We start from the raw sequence: 12566 nt of genomic DNA, 5'->3' as shown, positions 1-12566 counted from the left end.
CCTAATTGCATCATAGGATAGTTTTGTGCTACTACAAACACGTGTTACCAGTTAAATTGACGAATGGAAATGGTGAGGGTGACATGAAACTGAAAGTGCTGTGTCTTGGAATAAAATCTCGGAGATGCTGCAAACTCCAATGGCATTACATGGCTGACACCGACACGAAACAGAACCCCTACCTCCTTGCACGCCATTGCCGTTGATGTACTTCCTATCATTATTGATGGATTAGCATCTCCATTCTCCAATAGACTCTGTAAAAGTAGTTAAATAGCTAAAAATAGCCAAACTGAGGTAAAAATCAGATCCAACCATCTCTCTATTCTTCAATTCTCGCTAGCTATCCACAGTGCCCCGCTTGCAATCTTTGCAGAGCCCCATCCTCTCGCCATCCTGGCCCCGCCCCACGCGCTCCCTCCCTCCCTCGCACTGCTTAGCGGCGGCGCAGGGCTGCGCAGCGTGGCTCAAGGAGAACGCGCTCGGCCAAAGCGGTGCGGCGACGCCGACCGGCGGTGGGGGCTGGCGGCGCTACGGCCAGGGTGCCCGGGTGGTGCCGGCGCTCGCGGAGGCACGGCGCGGGGCCGCAATGAGAAGCCCCGCGGCGTGCGGAGGTGCGGCAGGCGGACCAGCGTGGTGATGAGGCCGCGTTCCCAGCGGCGCGAAGAGCAAATCGGCCGGGGAAGGGGCTGGGGAGGACCAGCTGAACTAGTGCGCCACCTCCTGCTTTGGATCTGGGAGCAGGGCATCGCGTGGAAGATCTCCTCCAGCAGCATGACGAGCAAATCGACCACGACGGGGAGGTGTGAGCACGGCGACGGAAGGGAAAGGGGAAAGGGAAGGTGAAGGAGACGACACATGGGTTCCACGCACTATTAGAAAAAGAGGCATTCGTCCACCTCCGATTAGTACCGTTGTTTTAAACCCAGTACTAATGCCAATTTAGTATTGGTTCTATAGCACATGTCCTCTGGAGCCATTTAATACCGGTTTTAAACATCACCCGGTACTAAATGCCACCATTTAGTACCGGCTGGTGTTATGACTCAGTACTAAATGGCTTCCGTGACCCCCTCCCTATCCATAACACCACCCGGTACTAAATGGTGACATTTAGTACTGAGTGGTGTCATGACCCGGTATTAAATGGTCATGGCCCAGTACTAAATCGTCCGTCTCGGTTACTTCAAAAGGATAGCATCTTCTATGTACTCACATAAGTGCTGTTTGGGTGGGATGATCTGGACATATTTTTTTTATAAGTGCTAGTGCATTTAGTACCGGGCGCCACAATCGGTACACAATAGAGGTCTATTTAGTACCGGTCGGCCGGTACCGGCGAGGGTAGCCACTACTAAAGTCTCTGGCCGACCGGTACTAATATAATAACTTTCTGAACATATTTTTTATAAGTGCTAGTGCATTTAGTACCGGACACCACAACCAGTACTAAATAGAGGTCTATCTAGTACCGGCCGGCTGTGGCAACCGGTACTAATGCTTCTGCCCGACCGGTACTAATATAATAACTTTTTCTAAGTGTGACACGTAAGGGTTCCACACGTTAGAAGACATTTTATTTTTTACAGAGTTAAAAAAATTCCAAATTTAGTTAGAAAGATAGCTATTCTCTTAGAGTTGCTCTCATGCCAAGAGAGAGAAAATGTAATGCTACTGCAAACCGCATATTAGATGAATGTCGGTGGGAGGTTTTACTTTATTGTATCTAAAGAGTACGCATCATATTGACTATTGGATTGTTTTTTAAGTTGATCATAAGATCGTAGCATTTAATGAACAACACATTGTAGAGTCAAACATTTTCTAATTGGAAAATTCATCTACATCAGCCTTCATCTCTAGTTGTAGACTGGGTGCGTAAGATTAAAGCATTTTGCTTTGATGAGATACTACTCCATCCATCCTGGAATGTAGTAAGGCATTTTATTTTGTCCTAAGTTAAAGTAATCTAAGTTAGTTTGATCAAATTTATAGAGAAGAATACTAATATCTAACACATCAAATATGCAAATTATGAAAATATTTTTCATAACGAATCTAACTATTCTCATTTGACATTCAAAATATTATTATTATTTTCTATAAACTTGGTCAAACTTATAGCAGTTTGACTTAGGATGAACCAAAATGACTTCCATTTCAGTAATCTGTTCTATTGAGTTGCATGCACCGACCAATTCAACCCAAAAACTTAAGCTGATGGGGAGAGGTGGGCAATTCACTTATATTCCAACACTCCCCCTCACGTGGAGGCTCCCTCAGGCCTCAGACGTGGAATAGGAGCGAGCAGCAATTATTTTATTTAATTGCGCTAACCAGGATTCGAATTCAAGATCTCTGGCTCCGATACCATATTGAGTTGCATGCACCGACCAATTCAACCCAAAAGCTTAAACTGATGGGGAGAGATGGGCAATTCACTTATATTCCAACATGCTCAATCAATGGGGGAAAAAGAAACCTACTGCACTTACTTATGTGGTGTGGTACGAGGGTAGGGAAAGCTCACAAAAATTTCAACAAGCACAAACAATCTTTTATTTTCACAGAATTGGTAATACAAAATCCAGAGAACATTACTCATGCAATGTGATTTATGCTTTAGCCGATCTTATTTGCATTGCCATTGTTTGGAATTTAGGATTTGGGTTGCTTAGAGGGATTCCTCGGTAGTCTCTAGGCAACACATTTCTGGAGGTAGTTTGACAAGTGGAGAATGAGCATGAAAGCGTATGGTGGTGGTATAATTGGCACGAGTCTGGTCTATTGCCGGTGGCTAAGAGCATCTATAGTGTTGAAAAAACCCGATGCTTGATCAAGGTAAAGAAAATCAAAGCATTGATTTGCATATAGAAGAGACGAAGTTTTTTTTAAAGAAATCTTAGCCTTGATAGAGTTCTTCATGCAATCATCCATCAATGCCCAGTCAATAAAAATTAATAAACAAATGCCCGGAGAAGGATATACACAGAGGAGGAGCTCCCCATGCGGCAGAGTGGGGCAGCTGTCCCACCCACGTATGGAGCAGCGGTGGCGTCTGTCATCTTTGTAAGATCTCCGTCATCTCCGTGAGATCGTGACGACATGACAAACATGGAGAGAAGAAAATAGGACCAATAACTCCAGCTGAGTCGGCCTAGTGTCCCCAAACCCCTAATTCCCAATACTCAGTCCTCACGTCCTCTCGCTTGGCCGCTCGCATCTGCGCCTCCGCCGCGGCTCCGCCCACCACCTCCGCTGGACACCGGCAGCACTTGTGCTGGAGCCCTAATCCCTAGTGGCCAACGTCGTGCCGCGTCTCTTGCTGCAGCTGTAGCCGCCCCGGCCCGACCGGTGTCGGGCCCCAGGCTACATGGCACACTGGGCATTTGGACCCAAGTGCTACAGCGCACGCCAGCGGCCAGCTTCTCTAATGGAGGGGAATTGGTGGTGGAGGTTGGTCCTAGCGACGCTGACAAGCAGATGATAAGCGCTAACCACGGTTGTGGCCGTGGCCGGGAGAAGAAGCTGAAGGAGAGCAAGTATATCAGGCTCCGCCAAACCAAGTATGCTCTGCAATTTTTAGTCAGCTTCGCCACTGGAATAGACATAAAACGACATGTATCACACAGAGGGAGAGAAAGGTATTTGTTTGGTGAAATGGTGAGTTGCACGCTGATGCTCATAGAATCTTGTGTACCAAATTATATGCCGAAATATCATGTGCGGGGCCTCTTTTTTTTTTGGCATCACAATGTGGCTGCTATAACGGTGGCATGCTTTTGTGGTTTGGGTAGTTGGGTTATATGCATTTGTACACGCGCTGTTTAAGGCAGATTTTGTGATATTGTTATCGTTTCTGGCAGATTTCAATTTACTTTGTCTTTTTTATTCTAATGTAATCGGTTAGTTTTAATTATAACTTTGTAAGGGGCTGGAGAACTTCAATGATGCCATCGTCACCGTGACCTCTGTGCGTTAATCAAACAAAAACATGAGCACGTTGGGCTTGCCCTCTGAAAATATTTATGCATTTTATAAGAAGATGGACCCGGCCTTTATTCTGACGTTCCTCACTCTAGAGAGAGCACATACACTCGACCAAATTAAAAAAAAAAGTACATGGAGAAGCACACTGACACACGTGCTCTTCGCCAAAAGGAAAAAACAAACACGACACCGTTACAAATGATGTAGTACTAGTAGCGTTGCTGCATCACAAGTTCATAGCGCCAGCATGTATTACGCCGGGGACGGGTCCTTGTTGCTCTTAACCAGGAGTATCTGCGCGTCGGGCACGGCGTAGCAGACCGCCACGCCGCCGGGCTTCACGTCGAGCAGGCGGAGAGCCGCCGCCGCGTGCCCCAGCTTCGACTTGGACGCGCCGTCGTCGGCGTGGCACACGACACTCGCGATCACCGCGTCCCCGCGCTCCCCGGCAGCAACGTCCACCACGTACGCCCTCGCCGGGCCGACGACCCCGCGGCACCCGTACACGGCGCCGCCGGCGGCGGAGCCGCCGGGCGCCCCGCCGCGGCACAGCACGAAGCTGGACCCCTCGACGGCGCGAACGGCGCGGACGGTGCGCAGCTCCAGCGGGGCTGCCTGCTGATCCGCCGCCGCCGCCTCGCCGTGGGGCGCCGCGCGCGGGAACGGCAGGCTCCCGCCGACGCGCACCGCATCCTCCAGGAAGAACACCGCCGCCTGCGGCGGCACGCGGGCGATGTCGCCGCCGACGTCGTCCGTGGCGGCGTTCCGGGCGCCGCCGGCGTGCTCCACCGCCTTGGCAGTGGAGGAGGCGTGTTCCACCGCCTTGGCAGCGGGAGCGGTGTCGGCCTCGTCCCGAGGCGACATCGAGGACGAGGCCCGGTAGTCGTCGTAGTTGAAGTTCATGGGAGGCGGGTCGTCGTCGCGAGCTTTGAGGCTGTCAGCGCTTGGAGGCTTGACCTCTGCGTGCATACCTAGCAGCCACGTGTCATATAGATAGAGGCGTTATTATTATATACTTCATTCAGCATTAAGGTCGTAATAAAACTATATCGAATTTTTTGTGATCACCAGCACCAGGGCGCAGGAGCTCCCGGACGGACTCCGGCATGGGAGCGTTGGGGAGGGCGGCGCGCCAGAAGGCCTCCGGCGACGTCGTCCGGGCAGCTTGCGCCAGCTTCCCTGGTGGAGCCTGAAAGGATCAAGGAGCACCAACAAAAAAAAAAAGGAATGGAATGATGAATTTGCCAGGAAACTGACGAGGCCAGCAATGTGCATGTGCGTCTAAGTTCAGAGCTGTGTATGCTGCATTGTTCACCGTGAGAACCGCGGCGGCGACGACGAGGACGAGGAGGCAGGCCATGAGAGCCAGTGCAAGCAAAACCTAGCTCGCGCCCCTTGAGCTGGGTACACTCGCTGTTCTTGGGTGTGGATGCAGTGAGGAAGCAACTGTGGAGGGCGCCGGATTTATAGACTGACTTGGGATGGAGATCGAGAGCGATATGGAACTGAAAGCGCCTGGAACAAAATCTTCAGGATATGCTGCGCCCCGCTCGCGCTGCACTGCGCCCGCGTCGATCGGCGAGGAAGAAATGAAGCACACGAACACGAAGGTGTGCTAGCTGATCGGGATCGGGGCGGACGGCGCCGGCGAACCGCCTGATGACGGCGCATGGCAGCTGTCAGCTGGGACGGTCGGAATGTGATTTGTTTTTAAAGGATCGGAATATAATCTTTAGTGACGCCATTTCGAAGAAAGAGAAGAAAAAAAGACTTTGGTGACGTAGTGTCCCGGACGCAGAGGCTTAGCTTCAATGTGCCAGATATGTTAACGATGGGCTATGCAGCCCACCTCGGGCGCGGGGCTCTATATCTGTGTAGAGGGCTCGTGGGTGGGACGGCCCATCGCTGCCCTCACCCACTACCCACCTGGCCACCTGACTACCTGAGAGCGCGGCCGAGTTTGCGTGTCCTTGGAAATACGTCTTACAAGAGCAAATACGTCTTCTGCTCCCCTGGCTTAGCAAGTTAACTACATCGCTACATCACCGTAGCCTCAGCAATAAAGGAGACCATACGGTGCAAACTCCAATGCAACGACTGCTTCCCCCACTGAGATCATCACCATTCATATCAGGATAGTATAGGTCTTAGTTTAGTACAAATATGGCAGAGTATTGTATGCAAACGAAGTCTGGTCAATCAGTTGAGCTTAGAGTCACCCCATGATCGGGAAACTATGCTGACGATAATAACTAGATGAACACCGTCCCCAACTATAAAACCATCTGAATTTGAAGAATACAAGCGTTCAATGCTTGTAAGAATTCCTAGTGCACAAAGCTTTTGCCATCCTTGCGCGAGAGTGTGAAAAAGAGTCCCTATTTGTTTGGGATCCAATGATCCAAAGTGCAAGCAACCTCAAACCAAAACTGTCCAAAAAACATACATATTGCACAACAGATTCAAACTGACCCAAAACTGAGCAGACTAAACATAGTTACATGTATTTTTCTTCTCACATAAGCACAAGCTAACATGATAAATAGATGAAGGCAAAGCCGAAGACATTTCCAAAATCATGTCATCATGTGGCTGCTTCGTGATTCAAAATGATGAGCTGCATGAAAGTGTTCCTATTGATTCAGAATGCACTAATCCAAAGAGCAAGCCAGTTCAAGCCAAAATTCTACTAATACATGTATGATGGTATGGAAAAATGATACGGGTATAAGCAGAGTAAAACTAGCTGCATGCACTTCTCCAAGGTAAGCACAAACTAACATGGAATCCGATAAAGGCAAAGCTGAAGACATTTCCAAACATCATATGGCAGTTGCATGATTCCTGTAGAAACAAATAGCTGTATGGAAGTTAAGAGGCCAATTTAACATAACACACTTCGCAAATCAGATCTCAGCTATCACCAAGCTCCAGCAGGTGGGAAAAAATATTTTAACTATCACCAAATGTTCGGAGAAAATAAGCCCAATAAATGTCAAATATGCATGACGTGTATGACCAATGCATGTAGACAATACCGATGGCTCCATATAAGCAATCGTCACGTTAGACTACATTGGTGGAAGAAGAAAACAAATACGAATACCCAATACCCGTGATTGATTCGGTGACCAATCAGCTGCCGGGGAGCCACACTTGTATTCCAATAGCCTGAAGTGTGAACTCTGAAAAACCAGAAATTGAAGGAGAAAAAACTATCCTTCGTACACAGCTGTAAGATTCTCCATTTCAAGCTCCAATAGTTTGCATTCCTTATATTCTAAGCGCAAATAACAGGAAATGCATAAAGACTGCACATACGCAAATCTGCAGTATAAGGTAAATGATCCTTCAATAAACAGGTCACTAGGTCAGCCACACTGCAGAACTAACTGATCAATAGGAATGAAGAAATGATGCTTGAATATAAAAGATTTTTAAACAAAGAAACTTCAAAGCTTATAATATCCATTGAAAGACTAGCTTGAAACAAATATGTGTCAACAAAAGGAAATCATCTAAAAGGTAAAAGGTACAAGAACTAATGCAAATCCTATTTACCAGATATCGACACAAAGAAGAAACACGTTGACCAATCAACCAATTTCAGTTCATAAAAGGATTCCATGGCTTGCCAAACTGCAACTAAGTATACATCACAAGAAATTGAAACTTGAAGAACATTCTACAGAGCTCAAATCATCTAAATATTTTAAGCTTGTGGTATCAAACATTGGCTAACTAAATATACAATAAAACCAAGACAGTACCTTCATGACACAGCCACATTCTGATCAGAGTGGCAGTTGCCACTGCACGGTATCTCAGTGTGTCAGGGTGTTACACAGAAAGATGAATAACAGAAATTGCACCATAATTACCAAACACCCGCATAATACTTGTCGGATTACAGCATCGGATGAGTTAGGCTTAGGCATACACTACCAACCCAATCAAAGGGCATCCCCCATTACAACAAACTTACTCGAGACTCTAGAATGAAACAGCTCAATTCTTAAGCTCAGGGGGAGGCCCATCAATCATCAACAAGTCTTATTACGCCGCAACAACAGCAGTAGCAACTACGACAGTCACGAAACAACACGACAACACATTCTGCGCTTCGGAAATGACTAAGAAGGCGACGATGATACATTACTGCTGAGGGACATAGTAGTAGGCAAGCGGGTCGGTAGCAGGCACACCGGCGGCGGGGCGCGGGATCCCGGCAGCCGCAGCCGCGGCAGCTGCTGCGGCGGCCGCGTCGGCGTCCTTGGCGTCGTCGCGCGGCACGATGTCGACGAGGAAGTCGAACACCTCGGTGCGGGCGATGGCGGCGGCAATGTCGGACTTCTGGAGCGTGCGGCGCTTGTTCTCCTCGGCGTGCGCCCAGCCGCGGTGGGTGAGCTCGAGGATGAACATCTCGCATGCGCGCGCGAACACGACGGGGGCCTCGGCGGCGATCATGCGGACGTCCTCGTCGGCCTTCATGATCTTCTTGATGCGGGCGAGTGGGAGGTTGTGGTTCTTGAAGTCCGTGGTGGCCTCGATCTCGCGGTACTGCTCCGCCCAGAACATCTGCAGCTGCTGCTAAGCAGCGGCCGCCTGCTGGGCTGCAGCTGCGGCGGGCGGCGCGTAGAGCTGCGGGGCGTAGGCGCCGGCGCCGGCGGCCGCAGCGGGAGGGTAAGCCGCCGGAGGGTAGGCAACGGGGGCGCCCATGACTGGAGGAGGCGGAGGGGTGCTGGATTTGGTGGGATCCATGGATTTGGGGGCAGCTAGGGTTGTGACCTGTGGGGGAGGAGGGGATTGGGGACGGAGAAAGAGGAACGAGATGGTGCGATTCAGCTGGTGATTTTTTTAGGTGGGTTTGGTGCTGGATTTGGGCAGGCTGGAGCTGGAGGCTGGAGCTGGAATAGTGTGAGAGAAAAATACTATTATTTTTTCGATAGCTGGAGGTTGGAGTTGAAATGGTGTAATTGAAAAACACAAGGCTGGAGATCTCTGCACCAGCCGAACGCAATGAATAGGACAAGTGCTCCCTTTCTCTTGCCTCTCGGGGTCTCACTAGAGAAACGGTGAGAGCATTAATTTTCCTCTTTTTTCCGTTCACACTTCACTTATTTACATGTTTTAACAAAATTCTTCGGTAGGGCGTCGCGGCTGCTAAAGGATGCTTGTTGTATTTGCAATCAGAACATGAGAAGTGAAGAGTTGATATTTGGGTTTGCGAGTTTGTTTTTCTCCCGTAAAGTTTATGGTCATTTTTTCTTAATTATAAAAACATATCATGGTCGCGGAAAAAAAAAACTCTATTGCCATGCGGGCTTCTTGGATAGCTATTAATGATGCTAGCTGGTGGATTAAGGAATAGTTTTGTATAGCTTATTATAACGTAGAACAAAATATTATAAAATTAATCTCAATGCATAGTTTCATATCGCAGTTACAATTATTACAAAATAGGTAAGTGTATCAGTTGAGTTTCTATCGGGATGAAACTCTTCTCTCATCCTATAAAATTCTCTTTTTCTCTCTCTTTATCATAAAACTCTCTATAAAATCATCATTGAGACTGGCCTAGTCGGCGAAGAGTCCGCGAAATATGTGGAAGCGTGAGAAAGGAAAAGAGAAGAGAACAGGCGCGTCATGAGTCGTCGACAAAAAGCGGACGAAGGGTCTGTTTGGCAGGGCTCCGACTCCTCCAAAAACAGCTCTGGTTCCGGCTCCTCTGTTGGAGCGGCTTTTTTGATGGAGTTGGAGCCGTTTTGAAAAACATTTGGCAAAACAGCTTCACCTGTTGGATTGAGATGGTAAAATGACTAAATTGCCCATTTCTTTTTTTCCTTTTCTTCCCTTTTTCTTTTTTTCTCCTCTTCTTTTCTTTTCTTTTTTCTTTCCCTTTTTTCCCTCCTCTCATCTTATCCATTCGCCCCACCGCCGTCGTCTCCTTCCTCGGCCTCGTCGCCCAGCTCCGCCGCCTTCTCCAAGCGGCGGCGGCCTACGCCGCCTCCTCTCCTCCCGACGGCGGCGGCGGCCCGCATCTCCTTCTCGTGGCGGCGGCGGCCCACGCCGACTCCTCCCGGCGGCAGCGGCGGCGGCGGCCCACGCCGACTCCTCCCGGCGGCGGCGGCGGCCCGCATCTCCTCCTCCCGGCGGCGGCGGCGGCCCGCGCCGACTCCTCCTCCACACGCCGGCAGCCCGCATCTCCTCCGCCCGGTCTCCCGCCGCCGCCCGGCCCCGCCGCCTCCACGGACCTCGTTCCGGCAGTCCAGCAGCCCTCCTCCCCGCTGCGCCGCGCCCCTACGGCGACTGTCGGCCGCGTGGCCGCGCGCACCCGCGCCCGGGGGCAGAGTTGGGAAGAGCGAGGAGCCGCGCGGAGCCACGTTCCCGTGGCTTCACCTCCCAAGTGAAAGCCGAAAACGGCTTCACGAGCAACTTTGAGGACGGAGCTGTTGCGCGCTCACCCATTTGGCAGGGCTCCGCCCGAAGCCGGTGTTGGAGCCCTGCCAAACAGGGCCGAAGTGTGCTGTGGCGGCCGCTCTCCCACTCAGATACTTCCACGTCGTAGTTGAGCATTAAATATCGATAGGGTCCACCATCAGTGCTCAGGAGTTTGGGTGCCGTGGAATTTCTTTCAGCCGGCGAGCGAGCGTGCTCATTAGCTTTGCTCTTACAGCTTCTACTTGTTTCACACAAATAGAGACACCGAAGCGTGAAACTATTATATAAGTCCGCGCTAAAATGAATTAGAAGCCATACGAAACTTTTTTTCTTTACCAATTTTGGCTTCACTTGGCACAAGCTATGCTAAACAGGACCTAAAGATGTTGAAAAAAAAAACATAAGATGAGCCACCGGAGAGCAGGAGGTGACAGCTGGTGGCCCGAATCGATGGTAGAGTGAGCAATCATAGTTGTAAGTAAAAAGTCGACAGAGATTAGCCGGAGATGCTCAGCTGGTAAGAAGACCTCACAACGAGAACGAGGTTGGTGAAATCTTCTAAAAAAACGAGGTTGGTGATGGCCTGATAGGTAACATGATAAGGTGCTACGATCAGCTTGAGGAACACACACGGGACAATTAGGCCTTGTTTAGATCCTAAAACGCAAAATGTAAATTTTTTGTAAATCGCTTGTATTGTGTACTAAATATAGTCAAAAAATAAATCGCATTACACAAATGGACTGTAAATCGCGAGACGAATCTAATGAGCCTAATTATGACGTGATTAGACACAAAATTGTTGCAGTAATGCTACAATAAATATGCTCTACCGATGGATTAATTAGACTTATTAGATTCGTCTCGTAGTTTACAGACGAGATCTGTAATTAGTTTTGTAATTAGTCTATATTTAATACTTTAAATATTAAAGATTCTCTTCAAAAAACGCAAAAATACAAAATGCAAAGTGATCTAAACACACTTTTAGTGGAGGGCACACCTTGGTTGTTAGGACCATGAAGGAAGGAAGAAGAGAAGTGAAAAGGAACAAAGAAAGAAATAAAGATGAAAGAGAGAAAAAAAAAGAAGGACGATGCAAGTTCACCGAGTTTTAGCGGGAGAATTAGGAAATGGCACCAGTGTCTATTGGTATCCAGGGAATAGCACTTCAAATTCAGGTATTCACCAAACAACACCGGTTTCATAAAATTAAACACCACGCACATATTATCCCTATTTTTTATTTATCTTTTGGTGTTTCTTTACATGCAAACAGACCAAATTACCCTTGCTGGCATAAGATCCTCACTCTCTGATCCTTCCATCCAAATTAAATAGCAGAATAATAAATTTCACCATGCTAAGAAAACACACATACAGTAGTCTACATGTTTAGGGTAACCTTTCTTTCGATTCGGTTATGAAGAATTTTAGTTTTTAGAAAAACGACCATCAAATTTGCTAGAAAACTAATAACCAGCAAAAATCCGTTAAAATAAATTGATTTGGTTAATGGGCTAACCAAAATAAATACTATATTTCTACGACAATGCATCAACCATAAAAATCAAAATGAAAAGCAACGATTGACGCTCCTATAAAAAGTGCTCATACATATACATCTTAAAAGAGATATAATTTTAGTATCTCATACCATAATAGCATACATACTTTGGTTAATTTCATCTAAACCGGTTAACATCATTGAAAAACTAAATGGATCACTTATCAATCTATCATTGATAAACTTATTAGATTTTTTGGTGTCTTGTACTGCACCAGGGGCTCTAGCTTGGGAGGAAAAGGAGTTAGACGCTAGGAAATAAGTCAAAACCATGCTATTAAAGTTTGTATTATAAAAAACTTTTCACTAGCATTTTTTGCAGTTTTTTTAGTTTGAAAATATTTATGCTTAATATATTGAGAAAATTAATTCATAGTTTCTATCGAAAAAATTTCTGTAAAATTTTTCTTTCGAGGGTTTTCTCGCTGCACAAACTTTTTCAATACCTCAAGCATAATTTTGCAATATTATTTTTTTAGTACAAAAGCTTTTTTACTACTTTTTTCCACCCTTACATAGTGAACCCATCGATTAGCGCGAGTAGTTTGGCTTCCGATATGGAGAACCA

General features: G+C 47.6%; 1 protein-coding gene and 1 pseudogene across 2 annotated transcripts; both read right to left on the bottom strand.

The window, feature by feature from the left end:
* Positions 1-4017: 4017 nt before the first annotated feature.
* On the bottom strand, positions 4018-5614 carry LOC120661023 (BURP domain-containing protein 15-like). 2 transcript variants are annotated; one of them, XM_039939706.1, is made up of 3 exons: positions 5306-5614; positions 5065-5179; positions 4018-4961 (listed from the first exon to the last, which is right to left on the bottom strand). In XM_039939706.1, the coding sequence occupies exons 1-3, from the start codon at positions 5348-5350 to the stop codon at positions 4243-4245; spliced, it is 879 nt and encodes a 292-aa protein (XP_039795640.1). In that variant the 5' UTR covers positions 5351-5614; the 3' UTR covers positions 4018-4242. The 2 variants fall into 2 exon arrangements, with proteins under 2 accessions (XP_039795640.1, XP_039795639.1); XM_039939705.1 differs by having other exon boundaries at positions 5059-5179; positions 5306-5559.
* A 2147-nt stretch (positions 5615-7761) lies between these two features.
* LOC120661022 lies at positions 7762-8862 on the bottom strand (annotated as a pseudogene).
* Positions 8863-12566: the final 3704 nt, after the last annotated feature.

Source organism: Panicum virgatum, chromosome 2N (assembly GCF_016808335.1).
Source record: "Panicum virgatum strain AP13 chromosome 2N, P.virgatum_v5, whole genome shotgun sequence".
Lineage (NCBI taxonomy): Eukaryota > Viridiplantae > Streptophyta > Magnoliopsida > Poales > Poaceae > Panicum > Panicum virgatum.
Note: the sequence above shows the minus strand (reverse complement) of the source record. Positions and strands in the feature narration are given on the sequence as shown.